Below are 18215 nucleotides of genomic sequence, written 5' to 3'. Positions count from 1 at the left end.
ATACAAACTTTACTAATATAACTTTTTTTATACCTTCATCAACAGGTGACACCTACTGCGACTAAAAACTCGTATGCAGCCAGATCCAAAGAGACCATAGTATTGGGAAAGAAAAATACAGACTCAAATAAATATGTTGAAGAAATTAAACCTTTCAATAATCGTATCACTACTCCAGCCCCTATTCAATCAGATTATTCAAACAAATCAACTGCATCGGTTAGTCGCATAATGAGCTCATTATTTTATAAACCTTAGGGTCACATAGTAATTAGGTTCACATCCCTCCTGCGCAGGCGTGCTCCTGCATTTCAGGCCGACCCCAAGTGAAACGGTAAAAGGCACGGAGAAACGGAATTCAATAAAAACACTGTACCTACATTACCGTCTATCGGCGATAATAAAAAGGTGAAAGCGTTTTTATTATCACCGATATTTTAGCGAATTGTTTAGCTATTTCAGTGGCAAATGCATTTACATGTCACAAATACCGTTAGAATTACACCAGACACACTGAAACAATTGTACAGTCGCAATCAGGTATATCGAATTGGCCATGATGCTCACATATCAACACAACTCTATTGTCAAGGCGCTAGTGCGTGTTCAGATATTTTTGAGCACCTTGGCAGCTCCGATATATCTGATGCGATCATTTCTCCAAGCGCGGACGCTCGGATGCCTATCTAATATTGATCATACGTACCGCACACGTGATGAAATAATAGGTAGATTAATTAATTGAATTTAAGTTTCACTACTTACGTTTCAGATAAGTGCGAAGCATGATGAATGCCAGAAGCTTATTGCGTGCCCGTGTCCCATGCACTTCGCCGATAATGCTGCGCAGACCTCAGATTATGCAATAACGCCGGTGGGTATCTATTTCATAGTTCTTATTTATACAGTAAGTATGTCACTTTATTTTCATATTTTACACTTGATTTTAGACCATTAGTTGACCTATCTTAAGTGTATGGAATTGCAATCGTGGTCACTTTTATAACGAAATTCTATGCAGTCTAGTGCAGTCTAGTAGTAGTTTGTATGGAAAACTGGTTTCAAGGCGGTCGTCCCCTTTCGTCTTGAAGTATTTAAAACGAAATTAAATACGTTTAGAAAATAGGGTGTTATACGTTTGGGAGTAAGTAATACTCGAGTAGTTATTTACGATAGTAGGAAATTCGTAACGAGTGGTGATAAATTAAAACACGAACGAAGAGTGTTTTAAATTGACACGAGTTGTGAAATACTTATTCGCACGTATATTTTAGGATAGTACGTCTTACAAAATAGGTAGGTACATATGGCACTAGTGTAGGTAAGTAGCACCATATGTACCTACAATAAAAGTATGTTTTTGTTTTTAGGGACATGTTACAAGATGCTTTCCTCTGCTTCTACGAGTCGTGCCTACAAAGTGTCAAACATGATTATAGATAGAGGCCTTAGTTATACCTACATACGCGTACTTATGTTTTTATATTAGAAAGAAAATTACTTTTTGAAAATGGTTGGTTATTTTTAGGTAAAAACATTATACATAGGTATATAGTTGCTTAAAATGATTATATTATTTCTTACGAGCATATTATTTCTTTAAATCATGAACAGCACAAATATGCAAGTAGGTAAGCGAAACTTTGCAGTCAAGGTCTTTAGATGATTTAGATGTTTTTCATTACTTTTGCGAAGAAAAAACTAATTTTGAAGCAACATAATTCTTAACCTTTTCGACGCCGTGTCGATCACAATAGCTGTCACTCGGACGCCACGCCACCGAAGTGTCATATCATAACTGAAATTGAACTTTATGCATATGCACGTAGGTCTATGTTGCTCTGTGGTCTATGACCGATTAATCGGTCTTTGGCGTTGAACCTGCGGTACAGATATATCGGTCATTGGAGTCCAAAAGGTTAAACATGGTGACATTCAAACCTTCGAGCAACGCCGGTTTCCGACATGTCGGAAGAGAGGAGCCCAAGCGATATCTTACCGTGCAAATCATTCTGCCATTTATTGCGGGACGAAACGTGCACAGTCGCACTTTTCACTCACTACACACAAAATCAGATCTGTAATGACGACACAAATACATAGGAAGACACACGTTAAAGACAAATCTTGCAAACCTCGATCTCTTTTTGTGTAAGTAGGTACGGTACGGATGAGTCACTATACACGCATCGCCATAGGAACAGTTGTACCTATGCTTCGGCAGAGGGAAAATAGTACGAATGCCGTCACCCTTCACGGTGTTACTCGAGGTTTCAAACATTCGTCCGCCATAATTATCATTTGATGACAGGTTAAGTATCGAATCCGGCATTCAGCCACGATTGAAAATTGTGTAAGGTCAATGGGGCTAATTCCGTCAATCGTAGGATAAAAAAAACAGCAATCGCTGCTTTGTCGATGAAATTATCAATTTTGTTCGTTGTACGAGAAAAATGCGAGTGGACGGAATAGTCTTATTTTATAATTACATTATAAACTTTAGTATTTTTAAAATAAAACTCATTTTATAGCTTGAATTTTAACAAGTATTTTGTTGAAATAGCACGTTTACCGAAAAACTGAGATGAAAAATCAATAACACCCAGAAGATACTGAATTCAAACATTTTTATTTACAACTGTTATATAAACTTAATATCTACTTAGAAATAAGAACATACCATTAACACGGTTATAACGGCGTGCCGTATGACGTAGCGGGTTGGTTTTGGGGCAGAAAACTATGAGTTGCGTCTAGTTGTGATGCCTGGCTGTTGGCAGTGATCGTGGGCAAGCCGTAGTCCTGCGAGGGCGCCGCAGCTGACGCCGCTCCAGAGACTGACGTCACGGACGCCTCTGACGACTGATTAGACGACGACTGCTCGATTGAATTATGTTCCGAAGTTTGGGTGATTTGAAGAGGAGAATTATGAACAAAAGAAGAGATCTCTATACTAGGTCTGGCCTGTTCTAATGTAACTCCAGAAACAAGGGATTCATAGCCGGCGTTTCTTGCCGCAGTGTGCTCATTATCTTTTATAATATTCTGAACTCGGTCGACAACTGTTGCGTCTAAAGCCTCTCCGTGCGACCGAAGACTTGCACTGCTGTATTGGTTATTATCCGCCTGGTAGCTGGACCAAGCAGACGATGCCACGTTATTGCTGAGAGCCTGCGATTGTAGAGGTTGCGTTTGCAGAGGCTGCGATTGTAGAGGTTGCGCCTGAAGAGCCTGCGGTTGAAGGGGTTGTGCATAAAGAGGCTGCGGTTGAAGTGGCCGCGCCGGGAATTGGACTTGAGGTTGCTGGTACGTGTATCCTTGTTGAAGTTGCGACTGAGGGTTTGGGATTGGCTGGGCGGGTGGCGCGGGTTGGGCCTGAGGCGTGGAGTATCCAGGTAGAGGCGCTAAGTAGGTGGGCAGGGGCGCCGGCTGCACCGGAGCGGGTGCAGGCCGAGGGGCCGAGGCTGGTTGAGGTTGGGCATAAGTATAGCTTGGTGGTATCTGAGGGATAGGTTGTGGTTGAGGCTGCGCATACTGAGGATAGGGTATAATTGGAAGAGGTTGTGGGGGTGGAGGATGGGAGTGTATATGGGGCTGAGGCTGGGGCTGGGGTTGAGGGGGTGGAGGATGGGAGTGTATAAGGGGCTGGGGTTGGGGCTGAGGAGCGGGTTGCGAATAGTGATAACCAGATCCTGGATTATACTGTGGTGCAGGCGCAGGTTGTGGTGGGTATTGAACAAACTGCGGTTGTGATTGCGGATAAGGGTGAGGATGCGGGTGCGGATGCTGGTGCGGGTACGCTGGCGGAGGCGGGGGCGGTGGCGGCGGTGCGTGAGCCGGTGGCGGCGGCGGCGCTGAGGGATAGTTGAACGACGGTGCGTGCGCCGCCGGTCGCGGCAGATGATATGGTGCTTCTGCCGCAATCGCGGCCACCATTGAGAATATTACTACCTATAAACAAATGAATAAACAACTGAAATAACATTCGCGTTGCAATGATTTCAATCCTGATATAACCTATAATCTCTGAGATAAAAACCATACTTGAATTTGCTTAAATATTACTTTATGAATAAAACAAAATAACCAATTGACGTTCAAACTATAAGCGGGTTTTTTTATTGATCTCCGAGGAAAACTAGTCAAATATGTTTAGCCTACATTAACATAGGCCTAAGTAAACACAATAAGTAATTTCACTTTTGTCCGTTCGCTTGTACTCACCGCGCTCCTCATGGCTGCGCTGGCGTGGGCCCGTGTGTGCCGCTCCGAGGAGCACCTTGGCTTTATACCATCCACCACTACTCTGTGGGGAGTGACAAAATGAAATCTATGCACAGTATGTATGCTAAACGATTACCTAAATTTTTAGTCAACTTGGGTACCCGGTACGTCAGCGAAGGACAGTGTAATAAAATTATTAGACATGCACCTGCTTAAAGTGGGCCTATATACAAGACGCTGTTACTTCATATTGAAGAAAAAATATCTAAGTATAAAATAAATAAATCCGTAACCGAAATGCAGAGGTGCATTTATTTTATTAAAACACTAGCTTTTGTCCGCGTCTACGCCGAATGATGATGACATTGATGATTTTCGCGATGCAAACAATCCTGTGTCCTGAAATGTGTTGCCCTGTCAAACTATTTTCATGCCAATCTTAACCGGTTTAGCGACTTAAGTGTGAAGAGATAACATACCGACTTATTATTAAGATTAACATTACTTTATATACTTTAGAATTTATCATTTAATGTAGATTTAACAGAAGCTCCAACAAATCATTTGAATTTAGTTCCTGTATTTGCCGACTTTGCCGTCGAGTAAATTCCGTCAATTCATAAGTTGCTCAATATAAATCTATTGGCAGACCGTAATATTTAGCCTTTTTCTAAATTCTACCTATTAGCTAGTAAGTTTATGACTTTACTACGGGTCTAATCTGTCTAAGACTTATTTCAAAACAAGAGTAGGTACCTACTCGTACCTGCTTACAAAAAGACATTTGGCAAGCTTATTGAACGACTGATTAAGAACCCGGCTGAATGCCGTAAAAGGGACTCTTTACAAAATGTCTCAAAGCTAAGTTTAGCTATACATGCTGCCCGAGGTTGCAATGTTGACCAAGTTCCATGAATTTTGCCCGACAGAGTGAGTTGAGTATACATACTTCATTCATTCATTCATTCTTTATCCTGTTTTCCACTTGAATGAACTTTGAATTTGTTGCTATATAGGTACCTATTGTATATTTCACCAGAAGAACAAATGTAAGATATTGACTTCAGTTGCGGTTATAAATCATCATCGGAATTGTTGACATTCTTGTTGCATTGAATTGACACTTGATCAGTTTCAAGATCAAACCTCTTTCAATCATTACTTATTTCCATAATAATTCTAATGTTTTGATCAAACTGACCTGACCGTGTGTTGACTGACACTATGACCTTCAACGTTAATCATGAATCAATGCTTGTTCAGTGATTACCCAACAATCTAACATTAGTTTGATGAAAGAACGATCGTAGTACGTCGGCGGTGGCCGGCGCGGCGTGTCAATAGAGAACCGCCGCGAATACATGGTTTAGTATGGTGGTGTGAGTTTTTGGCGTAATGAGCAGACCTCACAAATACACAAAAATGTGTCCTAGTATGAGTAGGTAGTCCAAATACTTAGAGGTTGAAGTTACAAACAATGAGGTAACAGTGAAATTTGCCCGGCGACCGATGTCACTTGCCGAGGGTCATAATTAGCACCTTCGCTTTATCTACAAAGCGACTATTGAATATAATTTCGTAACGAGAATTTTGCATGTTTAATACAAATTTCTCTAAATGTATTTACATCTCACACTCTTTTAAAACCATTGTATTAATATGTTAATTAGGTACTTATGACAGCAATTATATTTGGGTTAAATTATACAGACTATGACGTACCTATAGGAACGGTAAACGCCCTTAGCAAACAATATTAAGTAACAGTAATGACACTAATGACCTAATGACTCAAGCAATGGGAACCCTAGGCTTTTAATAAGTGACAATGACATTACATGTAATTAAAATTAAACTAGCCTTCGCTCGCAACTTCGCCGCATACGCGCAGAAGTCTTTAAAAAATGTCAACCCTAGGCATTAAACCCTAATCATTTCCTAGGCAAAAATAAACAATAAGTTATATGAAGTAAATAATCTTTAAGGACTAAAATATTTAAGTAATAAAAAAAATAAGTACCTACAGGTATTTAAACGATAAACCATCAAGTCAATTACCACTGGTGCATATCCAGTGGCGTAACTATGCCAACGGACGTGAGTGAGAAAATCATTGAATGGAGGCAATGGGGGCTTGTTCTCACCGCCTATGATTAAAATTAGGGCCACTCTCAAGGATCAAGGCTAGGTAGGGGCGCGTGGCATTTTGTCCACTTTGTCACCATATAATTACGCCACTGGTCTGGTTACAATGCTTGTTTATTTTCTAATAGGGTAATCGCGGACGGGTGGCGGGGGCGCGCGGCCATGCGATGCCTGCAGGTCGGCCGCTCGTTGCTGCCTCTTGGCCACGATACGCTCGTGAGTCCGCTTCATTTCCAGGATCTCTTTCATTTCTTCTTTGTCCTCATCCTACAATTAGATAAAGTTGCAATTGATTGCACAAACTAGATAGGTACTTAATTTATTATGCCATAATATTTGAAAACATCGGCAGTAATTTTAAAACATTCGTTAATATCTAAATCGCAGAGTTGGTGCTGATTTGAGAATTCACTCTAACATAGTTAGAAAAGTCGATGCGACCATGCTCTGTCGTGGAATATTGGTGTTAAGTGACTCAAGACCTTTTGGTTGATCCTCAAGACCAGTGCTCGCTTGCCGCTGGCCATTGGCTGCGAGTAGGACATGAGTTGGCGGAGGCGCTGCGCCGGCGGCACGCCGCGCTCCACCACCAGCACGATGCGCGCCCACTGCCGCTGCCACTCGTTGCGCGTCTCCGCGATCTTCTGGTACGTGTTGCCCATCATGGCGATCAACATGTTTACGAGTAGGATGGCCACTATAATCATGTATATTACGAAGAGGAGCTGAAAACCAATGATTAAACTTATAGTCTGTTCGATTTCAAATATCAAGTTTGCCATAGATTTACTATGGCGTATATACTTAATCTTTACAACAATAGGTACTTGATTACCCTGATTTAGTCCTTCAACGTCAAGCGAGTTGTCCTGCGTATTCATTGAAGAGAATAATTCAATAGACACTTTATTAAGTTGTTAATTAACTAACTCTTGTCTAACTCAGGGTTCTCAGGCTCCATTCAGAACTAGCAACTTACTTTAGCTTCAATCTCGTGGTCGGTGCGGTCAAATGCGCCGTAATAGTCGGAGAAGGAGGTGAGCGACATGAGGAACATGGCCATGATGCTCTCCATGGGCGACGGCATGGGGTTCGACACCGAGTCGTCCACGCCCTCCGGCGTGTTCGGATTGTCGAACGACAGGAAGATTATGTAATATGCTGGAAATATTTATAATTCTTCATAGCATCGACACACATAACTGACGTGATATTTCGGTAGCTACTGGTTATTTTAAAGAATAATTTTCGTCGGTACTCGTACACTCAGTGAAATATAAGTAGTTAGACCATGGATAAATTCAAAAATAGTTAAAAGGATAGGATGTAAAAAATATTACAATTTGCTAAATATTGTAAAAGTGATCATTAATTTACATTTATAAAATCTTATATCTAGCAGAAAACTAGCCTTAATGCGACGTACCTTGAGAAAACCCCATTACGAACACTAGATAAATGCAGACGAACCGCAGCAAGTCTCCCATCACCATCCTGTAAATCATCACCACGAACGGACCCACAGTCTTGAAACCTCTGCAAGAGAAAATACACCTTTATTGGAATGTCTGTACTTACGATTTGAAAACGGAAATGGCAAAGAAATCAAAATACGCGTGTGATTTGTACCTTAAATTTGAAGTGTTATTTACTTTCAATACGAAGATCCCGATTAAGAAATCATTACTATTACTTTCCGGGCTTTTATGGTTTGATTTATAGTGCAATAAAGTGTAAATAATTATGACCTGCAGAAGAAAAGAAAGTAGGGTGCAGTGGTGAGCATAATGATGACGGCGAGGTGATCTTCCGCCTCGTCGGCGCACCACAGCCGCAGCGTCGGCAGCGCCACCATCAGCAGGCACGAGAACAGGAACATCACCCTGTACACACAAATATATTCACGCACACTTATATGTAACACGAGCGAGATGCAATGCTTGCAGTGCTGACAAGTTACTGCTATATGCTACTGCCTACCACATTATTTAAAGGTTCTATCGATTATACGTGTAATTAAAATTGCTAAAAGATATACAGGCTGTGTCTGACCATGGGGCTTTAAATCCAGGGCTTGATTTTACTCGCTAAACTGAGCTACTTTTACTATGGGACCAACCCTAAAATCGGGGAAAATTTTTTGGCTTTTCCATAGAAAACGTCGACATCTGATCAGCCAAAATGTATGAAAGGGTGAAAAAAATTTTCGGGATTTCGGGGCTGGTGCCATAATAAAAATAGCTCAGTTTAGCGAGTAGAATCGAGCCCTGGATTTAAAGCCCCATGGTCAGACACACCCTGTATAGTTACAATAAGGATATATGGAGCCAAGTACCAAAAGAAGTAAAATTGAAAAAAAAACGTTTTTATAAATATTTAATAGGTACATAGATGCATACCTGGATGGCACAGTGCTCAAATTTTCAACAAACATTTTTAAACCAAGAAATCTTGCTTCTCGTAACGCCGCTCCGATGTAAGCCAACGCCCCTAACCAAAGCAAAAGCTCTGCAGAAATTCTAACCTGCATAAAAATATGAAAAAAAAACATTGTTTATTATTCTTTTACAGATTTATATCATAGTAAAATGTATTTGGTATTTATTGTATTTTATATCCACTCTACAACTATTGTATCTTCTGCTTACTTTTGCTTGCCAAGAATCGACACTCATCAGTCTGCACTCCTCTGTGAGTCCTTCCCACCAGTCTTCCATGTCGGTTTCCTTTGGTGGTTCAGTTGCTGTAAACAATTTACTGGTTAATGCATATTCCAGTGGTTCTTCATATCACTATTATTATATACTCATATTCAATATCAACCTACGTTTGTCCTTGTCCTTGGTGTGGCTTTTAAAACGAGCACATGGTCCACTGCCGGGTTTAGTTTCGTTTAATATCTCCACGGCCCCCGGGTCTATATCACTGGGATTTAACGATGATGTGCAGTTTTCTGAAAAACAATACATAGAGCCTGCAAATGAATATTTTATGTAGTATCACTACAATTTTATATTAAATAAATAAATTATTCTGACCGCCGTCTTTATAGTATAGGCTGTGGACAAATCATAGAAAAAATAAGCAAAAATTACAGGTCTGTGGGACAAATAATGATTGAGGTCCAGTTTTTGTATTTAAAAAAAGTTAGAACTGGCGAACACGTATTAATTTGATGAAACAACATTTTATAAGTGAAGTCCTAATTGACACCCTTTTGAACTTCGAAGTCAGGTAGCAAATATATTTACTACCCAGTTTACTACCTGATTTCGAAGTAAGTACCTAATTTGTATTTCTCATACCCGCATCGGTAACAATTTCGGTATCATTATTAGTAGTAGAATTGATGGTGGTCGTGTTGAGTGCGACGCGGTCAGGCGGCGGGCCGGGGCGCAGCGTGAAGCACACCAGGCTGACGAGGAAGTAGCACGAGAACAGGATAAACTGCCGGTAGAACCGGAACTTCACGAACGTGTTCCACTTCGTCTTCAGCAGGTCGATCAACATGCCTTCCAGCAGCTCCAGATGCTCGTCTTTCTCCTAAGGACCAAGATCGCAATATCTCCATCTTAGTCGGTAGTAAATCCAACGTTCATATTCATATTCATATGTATGTGTGTCTTAAACATAATGTATCTACTTATATACAACATAAGTACTACTTATGCTTCACGTATTATGTACTTACTTAATGCACATATTTACATATAAAATAAAAAGCTGAAACAAAATCGTTTCTTACTCGAGACTATAATATCATATTTAAACTATGAATATGTTAACTTACCCCAAAAACAACCAAGTTAAGAGCAGAGTCTTTATTGATGAGGCCGGTCTCGGTGTCGATGGTGTCGACGCCGCCGAGCGGGTAGGCGGCGCACGTGGTGGCGCCGATCTGCCAGTAGATCTCGCGCTCGATGTTGAGGATGTGGAAGAACAGCTCCGTGCGCGCCAGCTTAGCGGCCAGCGTCAGCGGCGTCAGGTTCTGCACGTTGCGTATTTGCAGCGACGCGCCCACCTCGTACGCCATGTCGAAGGTACTCTGTCAATCACAACAGTAGTACTAAGTACTTGTAGAATTAAAACATGAAGTGAATGTGCGAGTAGGGAATTCTAGTTTTTCCTATAAACCCATCGAATTTTAGAACTCAATTGGATGGATGTCATCTATAACTTAATTGTCGTTCAGTGTTCTAATAGCTTCACTGTTTAAAAAATTAGGCTACATGCAGTGATGTTTAATGGTTATAAGGATGTTGTGTCCCTGTCGATATATTTAACTTAGATGATTTTAAAATAATAGCAGAAATATATATTTATAAACATTTGGTTCGTAGGAACATAATTTTGTATAAGTGTAAGAGGTACTACATACTTATACTTTTTATGTATAAGTACCTATTGTTGTTGGGACCAAGCCCCAATCACTGTGAATCAAATATGAATAAATAACGGTAGTGACGGTAGGGTGTAAGTTTTGGCACAAGAGCAGCGCACTGGGATGTACAACTGACCATCTTCTGGTAGATGACGAGCATGTGCAGCACGGTGTTGCCGTTGGTGTCCTGCAGGTCGGGGTTGGCGCCGCGCGCCAGGATCAGCCGGTAGCACTCCTCCTGGCCCAGGCACGCCGCGAAGCTCAGAGGGTACTCGCCCCAGTACACGTACCTAACGCATTACCATCTTTACTAATTGTATGTGTTTATGTGGCAAGTGAGTTCTCAGCAGCCGTGTACACGTATATGTACATTTAATCTCTGATAGTGGCCAAAATACTCTGATCAAATTGTTAATTGTTATGGTTTGAGGCATGGCTAAGAGACGTAAGAGTTCCTACTTATGATACACAATCGTTAGTCAAATCTTACACTTTCATCATAAACAGTGGAGTCCGTACGCAATCTACTCGAGTATTTAATTTACTTATATGCCGGGATTTTACACCATGATATAAGCTTAAGTATTTGCGTTAAGATAGAGACACCCTTATTAGTTTCGGTTTTTAATACCTAATACACCTCTCGCCTTGAGTGATGATGAAATATTTTTACCGTATTTTTGTTACTTAAATAACAATAATAATTACAATATTTTTGACAATAAAAGTTTAACAGGCACATTACCTTTCTAAATGTTACATTTCAAAATAAATTAATGTGTTAAACTTCCAAAAAATTCTACGTGAGTCTACAAACATTTTACAGGATAGCTACTTGATATAAAAAATAACTGTCACAGGAACCATCATTCGAGATGAGAGATATATATGTAGATAGAGGCGTAATTAAGTAAGGGAACGTTCAAGGAATCTCGCTAAACCCCTCTCATATAAAACCGGGCAAGTGCGAGTCGGACTCGCGCACGAAGGGTTCCGTACCATAATGCAAAAAAAAAAAGCAAAAAAAAAACGGTCACCCATCCAAGTACTGACCCCTCCCGACGTTGCTTAACTTTGGTCAAAAATCACGTTTGTTGTATGGGAGCCCCATTTAAATCTTTATTTTATTCTGTTTTTAGTATTTGTTGTTATAGCGGCAACAGAAATACATCATCTGTGAAAATTTCAACTGTCTAGCTATCACGGTTCGTGAGATACAGCCTGGTGACAGACGGACGGACGGACGGACGGACAGCGAAGTCTTAGTAATAGGGGGACCCTTTTACCCTTTGGGTACGGAATCCTAATAAGATGAGCGAGTGACGCTGATCCTCACCCGTCGTAGTTAGTGTTGTACTGCACATTCACCCACTCGTGGTCTTGCGAGTCGGAGCGCGAGGCCTTCTGGTCCTCGGGACACATGAAGTTGCCGTAGCAGCGTTCGTGGTAGTCGGCGCCGGCGTCCAGGAAGAACTTCACCATCGTCGGATCCTCGTTCGTGATTGTCATGTGGAGCACGCTCTCACCTGCGGATATTAAAAGTTAATTAACATAAACGGAGCATTTTACAACGAAAAGGAAACTCAATCAACAACCCTTCAAAGTATAAATAGTCAAAACTCAATATGTTAACAAGTGTTTCAAGTCACCTGCTATCAAGCCTTTGCCTTAAGTACCTCGTGACTAAGTATAATTTGGTAGAGTCAGACCAAGCTAAGTCTAAGTAAGATACAATATTACTTACTTTGATTGAAAACCGTGCTTGAACTCTTGCCAAGTGAGAGGAAGTTATTAGTAAAGGGTTGTTTAATTTACTGCGGCATTTATCAGGCGCTCTATCAAATGAGGGCTTTGGCGTAGAGAGCCCGCCGCGGCTAGTCCGCCACGAAGGGCAAAAATGCCGCAGTGTTTATTTTAATTACATTATTTTCTTAATTGCATTATTACTTAATGCTGTACGTAATTTTTCTGAATGAATAATATGTTATATGCATAAGTATAATTGCAGTTAAGCTACTCATAGTCAATACTTATGTATTGTTTGTTTAGACATGGTTAACTAGTTTAATCAAAGGTGTTTTAGCTGTTTATTATTAGTTTTTGGAACTTCAATTTATCGAAATAATCAAATAATAATAATATGAGTTGTTGATTTTTTCGCTTTTTGCAAAAGGAGTCTCTGCACGTATCGGAAATATCGGAATTAATGAATGAGTTGCATTCTTATATTATTTTTCTGAGTTTCATGAATGGAATGGAAATAATGATTAATATGTAATATTTTTTTGTCAAGACCTTGTCTGCGCGCGTTACTACAAAGTATAATAATTTACGTGGCGTTCAGTAGGCACAGGTGCAAGATCTCACCATAGTACTCGTCGCTCATGTAGACGTCGTTGATGAGCTTGGGGTAGAAGCGCAGCAGGCGCTTGGCCAGGTCCGCCAGCAGCGACGTGGCGTTCAGCAGGCACAGGTGCAGGATCTCACCATAGTACTCGTCGCTCATGTACACGTCGTTGATGAGCTTGGGGTAGAAGCGCAGCAGGCGCTTGGCCAGGTCCGCCAGCAGCGACGTGGCGTTCAGCAGGCACAGGTGCAGGATCTCACCATAGTACTCGTCGCTCATGTACACGTCGTTGATGAGCTTGGGGTAGAAGCGCAGCAGGCGCTTGGCCAGGTCCGCCAGCAGCGACGTGGCGTTCAGCAAGCACAGGTGCAGGATCTCACCATAGTACTCGTCGCTCATGTACACGTCGTTGATGAGCTTGGGGTAGAAGCGCAGCAGGCGCTTGGCCAGGTCGGCCAGCAGCGACGTGGCGTTCAGCAGGCACAGGTGCAGGATCGTCTCGCCCACGGCGCCACGCTCCTACAACACGGCAACACTACTACATTATAATTATTCTAAACTAAATCACCGAATATGTATTTAATCAAATAGGTACCAGTCAAGTATAAAAATATGGGTCCACGCATCATACTCAAAAATATGTCCCTCATATGTCAGCGAATTAAGAACTATGGGACATATTCTTGAGAAGTTATACTTATGTATGCACCCTTGTTTTACACTTAACTGTACACGCTTTCGTCATACTTTGAGGTCTGAATTAAATTAACGTGATACACTATTCTTACGTAATTATTGACCGAAAATATTGTCATAACTAAGTATAATCGGAAGGAAGCTAAAAACTGAAAGATCCCTATTATTTATACTCGTATTTAATGAGAATTCGTGTGCGATCCCTTTATTAACTTTGATAGGATAGCGGTAAGGCGTGAGAAGTCGCGGATTAGAAACCCGACTCGTAGCGCGAAAAAATGATTTTTTTGGTTTCCTTTCATAACGATATCATGAAAACATCATAGATACTGAAATTATCCAAATAAGGTCTAATTTCCCTGAAGTAGTTTCCCTGAAATTGGTTCCTTAGTGCGTGCGCCAATTCCTTAAGGTTCCGTCACACAGGCGCGTTTTCCGGACAGGACGTGAGCGCGGCGCGGCGTGAGCGTTTTAGGGTGTAAAAGCGGCGCGCCCCGCTCACGCGCCGCCCGCAAAACGCGCCTGTGTGACCGAGTCTTTAGGTTGCCCAACGGGCCTCGGGCTTTTGAACCGTATCAAAAGGCCGGAGATAAAATGTCCAGCGAGGAGCTAACCTTGAGGTCCCAGCAAAGCTCTCGGTAGTTGGTGGGGTTGGCGTCGTACTCCTCCTGCGTGACGTGCGGCCAGTCCTTCTCTATGTCGAACTCCTCGTCCGGGTTCTCCATGCCGCGCAGTGGCGGGAGCTGTCAATCCCACATAAAATACTCTAGTAAATTTATGCTTTTTGATCTGTTGGGACCCATCGCGGATATCTTCCATTTAACGTTCCTTTGTCTGTTTACTTCTCTAATCTGCATGCTCGAGCGGTAGAGTTATGCTAAGAAAAGTCTGCAACGATTTTGATAGCAATGCGTAATGAGGGCTTTAGGCTCCTAGTGAGTATTATATTTTTTGCTTTATGGCTACTTTTATGGCATTATTGATAAGCATATATTTGTCAAGTCTAATAATCCGTTGATATTCTAGTCGTTTATCCCTGTCTGCCATTTTAAGATTTATTATAATTGTCAGAAGGAGAAACTTTACAGACGTTAGCCACTCGTCTGTCCTGTAAGTAGGTATGTAAATAGTAAACCCACCAGCTTGTGCCTGGGCCGCTCCTTGTTGCGCAGCAGCACGACGTGCGAGACGGGGATGTAGCGGCCCTTGCCCTTGTTGTACAGGAAGGGCTCCACCTTCGTCTTGATGGCGTGGTCGATCTCCGCGTACTGCTTGTTTTGCACGGCTCGCTTCATCATGTCCACCAGCAACCCTCCACCTGAAGACATATTTATTATGACGATCGATGGCTAGTTAGTTTAGTTACATCAAACAAAAAACACACCTCCCTCCGCGTTTCTCCAAACGCAAAGGTGCCTATTATGTTCACCGCGTTAAGTATGACTCACGTGTCTGGGTCGGAGCTTACAACCCCTGTTACAACCCATCTTTTTCTATGGAAAGCATCACGTTATCACCCGTCATGGCGTAGAATAGTAAGCCCCGGAAGATCCGGCCCGGACACGGCTCGGTCTAACGTGAGTCGTCCTTTAAACCTTTAATCACGACCCCGGAGCGAGATTAGAGAGCTTTAACTTACAAAGAAAACTGTACTCACCCTTAACGTCAACCAACTTATATATTTTCTGGGTACAAGTACCGGCCTGTTTCTTGACACCACTTGTTACATTACTTTCTGTATTACCCATGTTGATCTATGTAGCGAAATCACTGATCCAAATATACACTAATAACAATAACTACTAAAACCAGTTTGAACTGTTAATTTCACTCTTGACGGGAAGGGCGCACAAATACAGTTTATGCGACCACTCATCGACAAAGCTTACTTCGTTGCCATAACAATACCCTTCAGTAGAATTTGAGTTTATGCTATCAACTACCCTACCTTTTGTTATCTATCAATGTTATTTTTACAAGCTTTTATTTAACTTGCAATGTTTGTTTGTAATATGTTGGTGCGGGTCAAATCTTGCAAGTTAAATTAGACCCACTTCCCATTATCCGATTAAACTGAAACTTCACATTATGTACTTATCTACATACGTTTATTGTGCCTACTAAAAAGTGTATGTACACAGAGCTTCAAAAGTACTTACCCACAATATGAATGAATCCATTCATAAAGACGGTATGCATTTTTGCAGCTGTGTGCACATATACAAAGGCCCGTAGCTATGAACTCTTAAACTAAGTGAAGAAGATGTATGGAAAACGATTCTTTGGCTCCTGCTCGCGTGTAAACAAACAGCAAGAAACAGGCATGCACTTAGCTCTAGAAGTGAGAAAATTATAATATAAGACTAGCTGTTGCCCGCGACTTCGTCCGCGTGGAATCTTATCTTCAACATTTTACATCTTTAGTACTTATCATTTTCATATCCAAGCAATGTTGAAATTAAGTACTTTTCTTTTTTAGCAAGTTGTATGAAGTTTTAAGTCAAGTGGATTTTGATGTTGGTTGCTGAAATTACTTTTCTTGTATTCTCATAATAGGTACCTATGCCCTTAAACAAAGATTCAAGTTCCGCACTCACAAAATATCTGATCTCCATACAAACTTTCAACCCCTTTCTCACCACCTTGGGGGATGATTTTCAAAAATGCTTGAATTAGTTTTCATGTTTTTTTTTATTTTAATACCTTTTTTGCATAAAGTTCAAGTTCCTAGCTTAAAATTAAATTTACACCCCAAGACGAACTTTTATCCCCTTTTTAACCCCCTTAGGGGTTGAATTTCCAAAAACGTTGCAATTACTTTTTTTGTAATCGGCTATTATGTCTTTCTAAGAAGTTTCAAAGCATTTGTAATCGATTCAAACTTTGAACCCCATTTTAACCCTGTTAGGAGATGAATTTTACAAATCGCTGAAATCTCTTTTATTGTCTTCTAATATTATCCCCAAATACAAAGATTGAAATCCCACGCTCGAAAAAATTATGATATCCATACAAACTTTTAACCTCGTTTTCACCACCATAGGGGATGAATTTTCAAAAACGCTGATATTAGTTTTCTTGTATTTTAATTTAATACCTTTCTATAAAGTTTCAAGTTCCTTGCTTAAAATAAAATTTGCACGCGCAGACGAACTTTCATCCCCTTTTTAACTCCCTTAGGGGTTGAAATTCCAAAAACGTTGTAATTGTTTTTTTTGTAATCGGCTATTATGCCTTTCTAAGAAGTTTCAAAACCATTTGTAATGGATTCAAATTTTCAACCCCTTTTTAACCCTGTTAGGGGATGAATTTTACAAAACGCTGAAATTACTTTTCCTGTCTTGTCATAATATCCCTAAATACAAAGATTCAAGTCCCACACTCGAAAAAATGTTTGGTATCCATACAAACTTTCAATCCCTTTTTCACCATCTTAGGGGATGAATGTTCAAAAACGCTGAAATTAGTTTTCTTGTATTTTAATAATGTATCTTTTAAAGAAGTTTCAAATTCCTAGCTCAAAAGAAAACTTTAACCCCATACAAACTTTCATCCCCTTTTTAACCCTGTTAGGGGTTGAATTTTACAAAACGCTGATATTACTTTTATTGCCTTCTAATAATATCTCCAAATGCAAAGATTCAAGTCCTGCGCTCGAAAAATTTTTTGATATCCATACAAACTTTCAACCCCTTTTCCACCACCTTGGGGGATGAATTTTCTAAAACGCTGAAAATAGTTTTCTTGTATTTGAATTTGATACTTTTTTACAAAGTTTCAAGTTCCTAGCTTAAAATAAATTTGCACCCGAAGACGAACTTTCATCCCCTTTTTAACCCCCTTAGGAGTTGAATTTCCAAAAACGTTGCAATCACTTTTTTTGTAATCGGCTATTATGCCTTTCTACGAAGTTTCAAAGCATTTGTAATGGATTAAAATTTTCAACCCCTTTTTAACCCTGTTACATGAATTTTACAAAACGCTGATATTACTTTTCCTGTCTTCTAATAATATCCCTAAATACAAAGATTCAAGTCCACCGCTTGAAATTTTTTTTGATATCCATACAAACTTTCAACCCCTTTTTCACCACCTTAGGGGATGAATTTTCAAAAACGCTGAAATTAGTTTTCTTGTATTTTAATAATATATCTTTTTACGAAGTTTCAAATTCCTAGCTTAAAAGAAAACTTTAACCCCATACAAACTTTCATCCCCTTTTTAACCCCCTTAGGGGTTGAATTTCTCAAAATCGCTTCTTATCTCTTGTACACTTTATAAATGCAATCTGGTGTGCAAATTTCAACTTTCTGGCTTTTGTAGTTTCGGCTCTGCGTTGATGAATCAGTCAGTCAGTCAGTCAGTCAGTCAGTCAGTCAGTCAGTCAGGACACTTGCATTTATATATATAGATTATATTATA

At 40.4% G+C, this 18215-nt stretch overlaps 2 protein-coding genes across 2 annotated transcripts in view; both read right to left on the bottom strand.

Annotated features, from left to right (window-relative positions):
* LOC134679425 (uncharacterized) overlaps positions 1-4301 on the bottom strand; it is a 105742-nt gene extending 101441 nt beyond the window's left edge. The window contains exons 1-2 of the mRNA XM_063538328.1: positions 4225-4301; positions 2690-3951 (exon numbers count right to left, since the gene is read on the bottom strand). Coding sequence (XP_063394398.1) covers positions 2692-3951; positions 4225-4236 — 1272 coding nt within the window. The 5' untranslated portion in view covers positions 4237-4301 and the 3' untranslated portion in view covers positions 2690-2691. The remainder of the gene's footprint in view (positions 1-2689; positions 3952-4224) is intronic.
* A 2152-nt stretch (positions 4302-6453) lies between these two features.
* On the bottom strand, positions 6454-18190 carry LOC134678102 (transient receptor potential cation channel subfamily V member 5). Its single transcript, XM_063536552.1, is given in 16 exon segments — positions 6454-6636; positions 6852-7094; positions 7349-7530; positions 7796-7905; positions 8118-8252; positions 8769-8893; positions 9018-9112; positions 9197-9322; positions 9675-9912; positions 10160-10414; positions 10887-11040; positions 12087-12276; positions 13478-13616; positions 14408-14536; positions 14933-15111; positions 15451-18190. Coding segments are annotated over 16 exon segments (2574 nt in total). The 5' UTR covers positions 15542-18190.
* Positions 18191-18215: the final 25 nt, after the last annotated feature.

Source organism: Cydia fagiglandana, chromosome Z (genome assembly GCF_963556715.1).
Source record: "Cydia fagiglandana chromosome Z, ilCydFagi1.1, whole genome shotgun sequence".
NCBI classification, from domain to species: Eukaryota; Metazoa; Arthropoda; class Insecta; order Lepidoptera; family Tortricidae; genus Cydia; species Cydia fagiglandana.
This window is presented reverse-complemented; position numbering and strand designations above follow the sequence as displayed.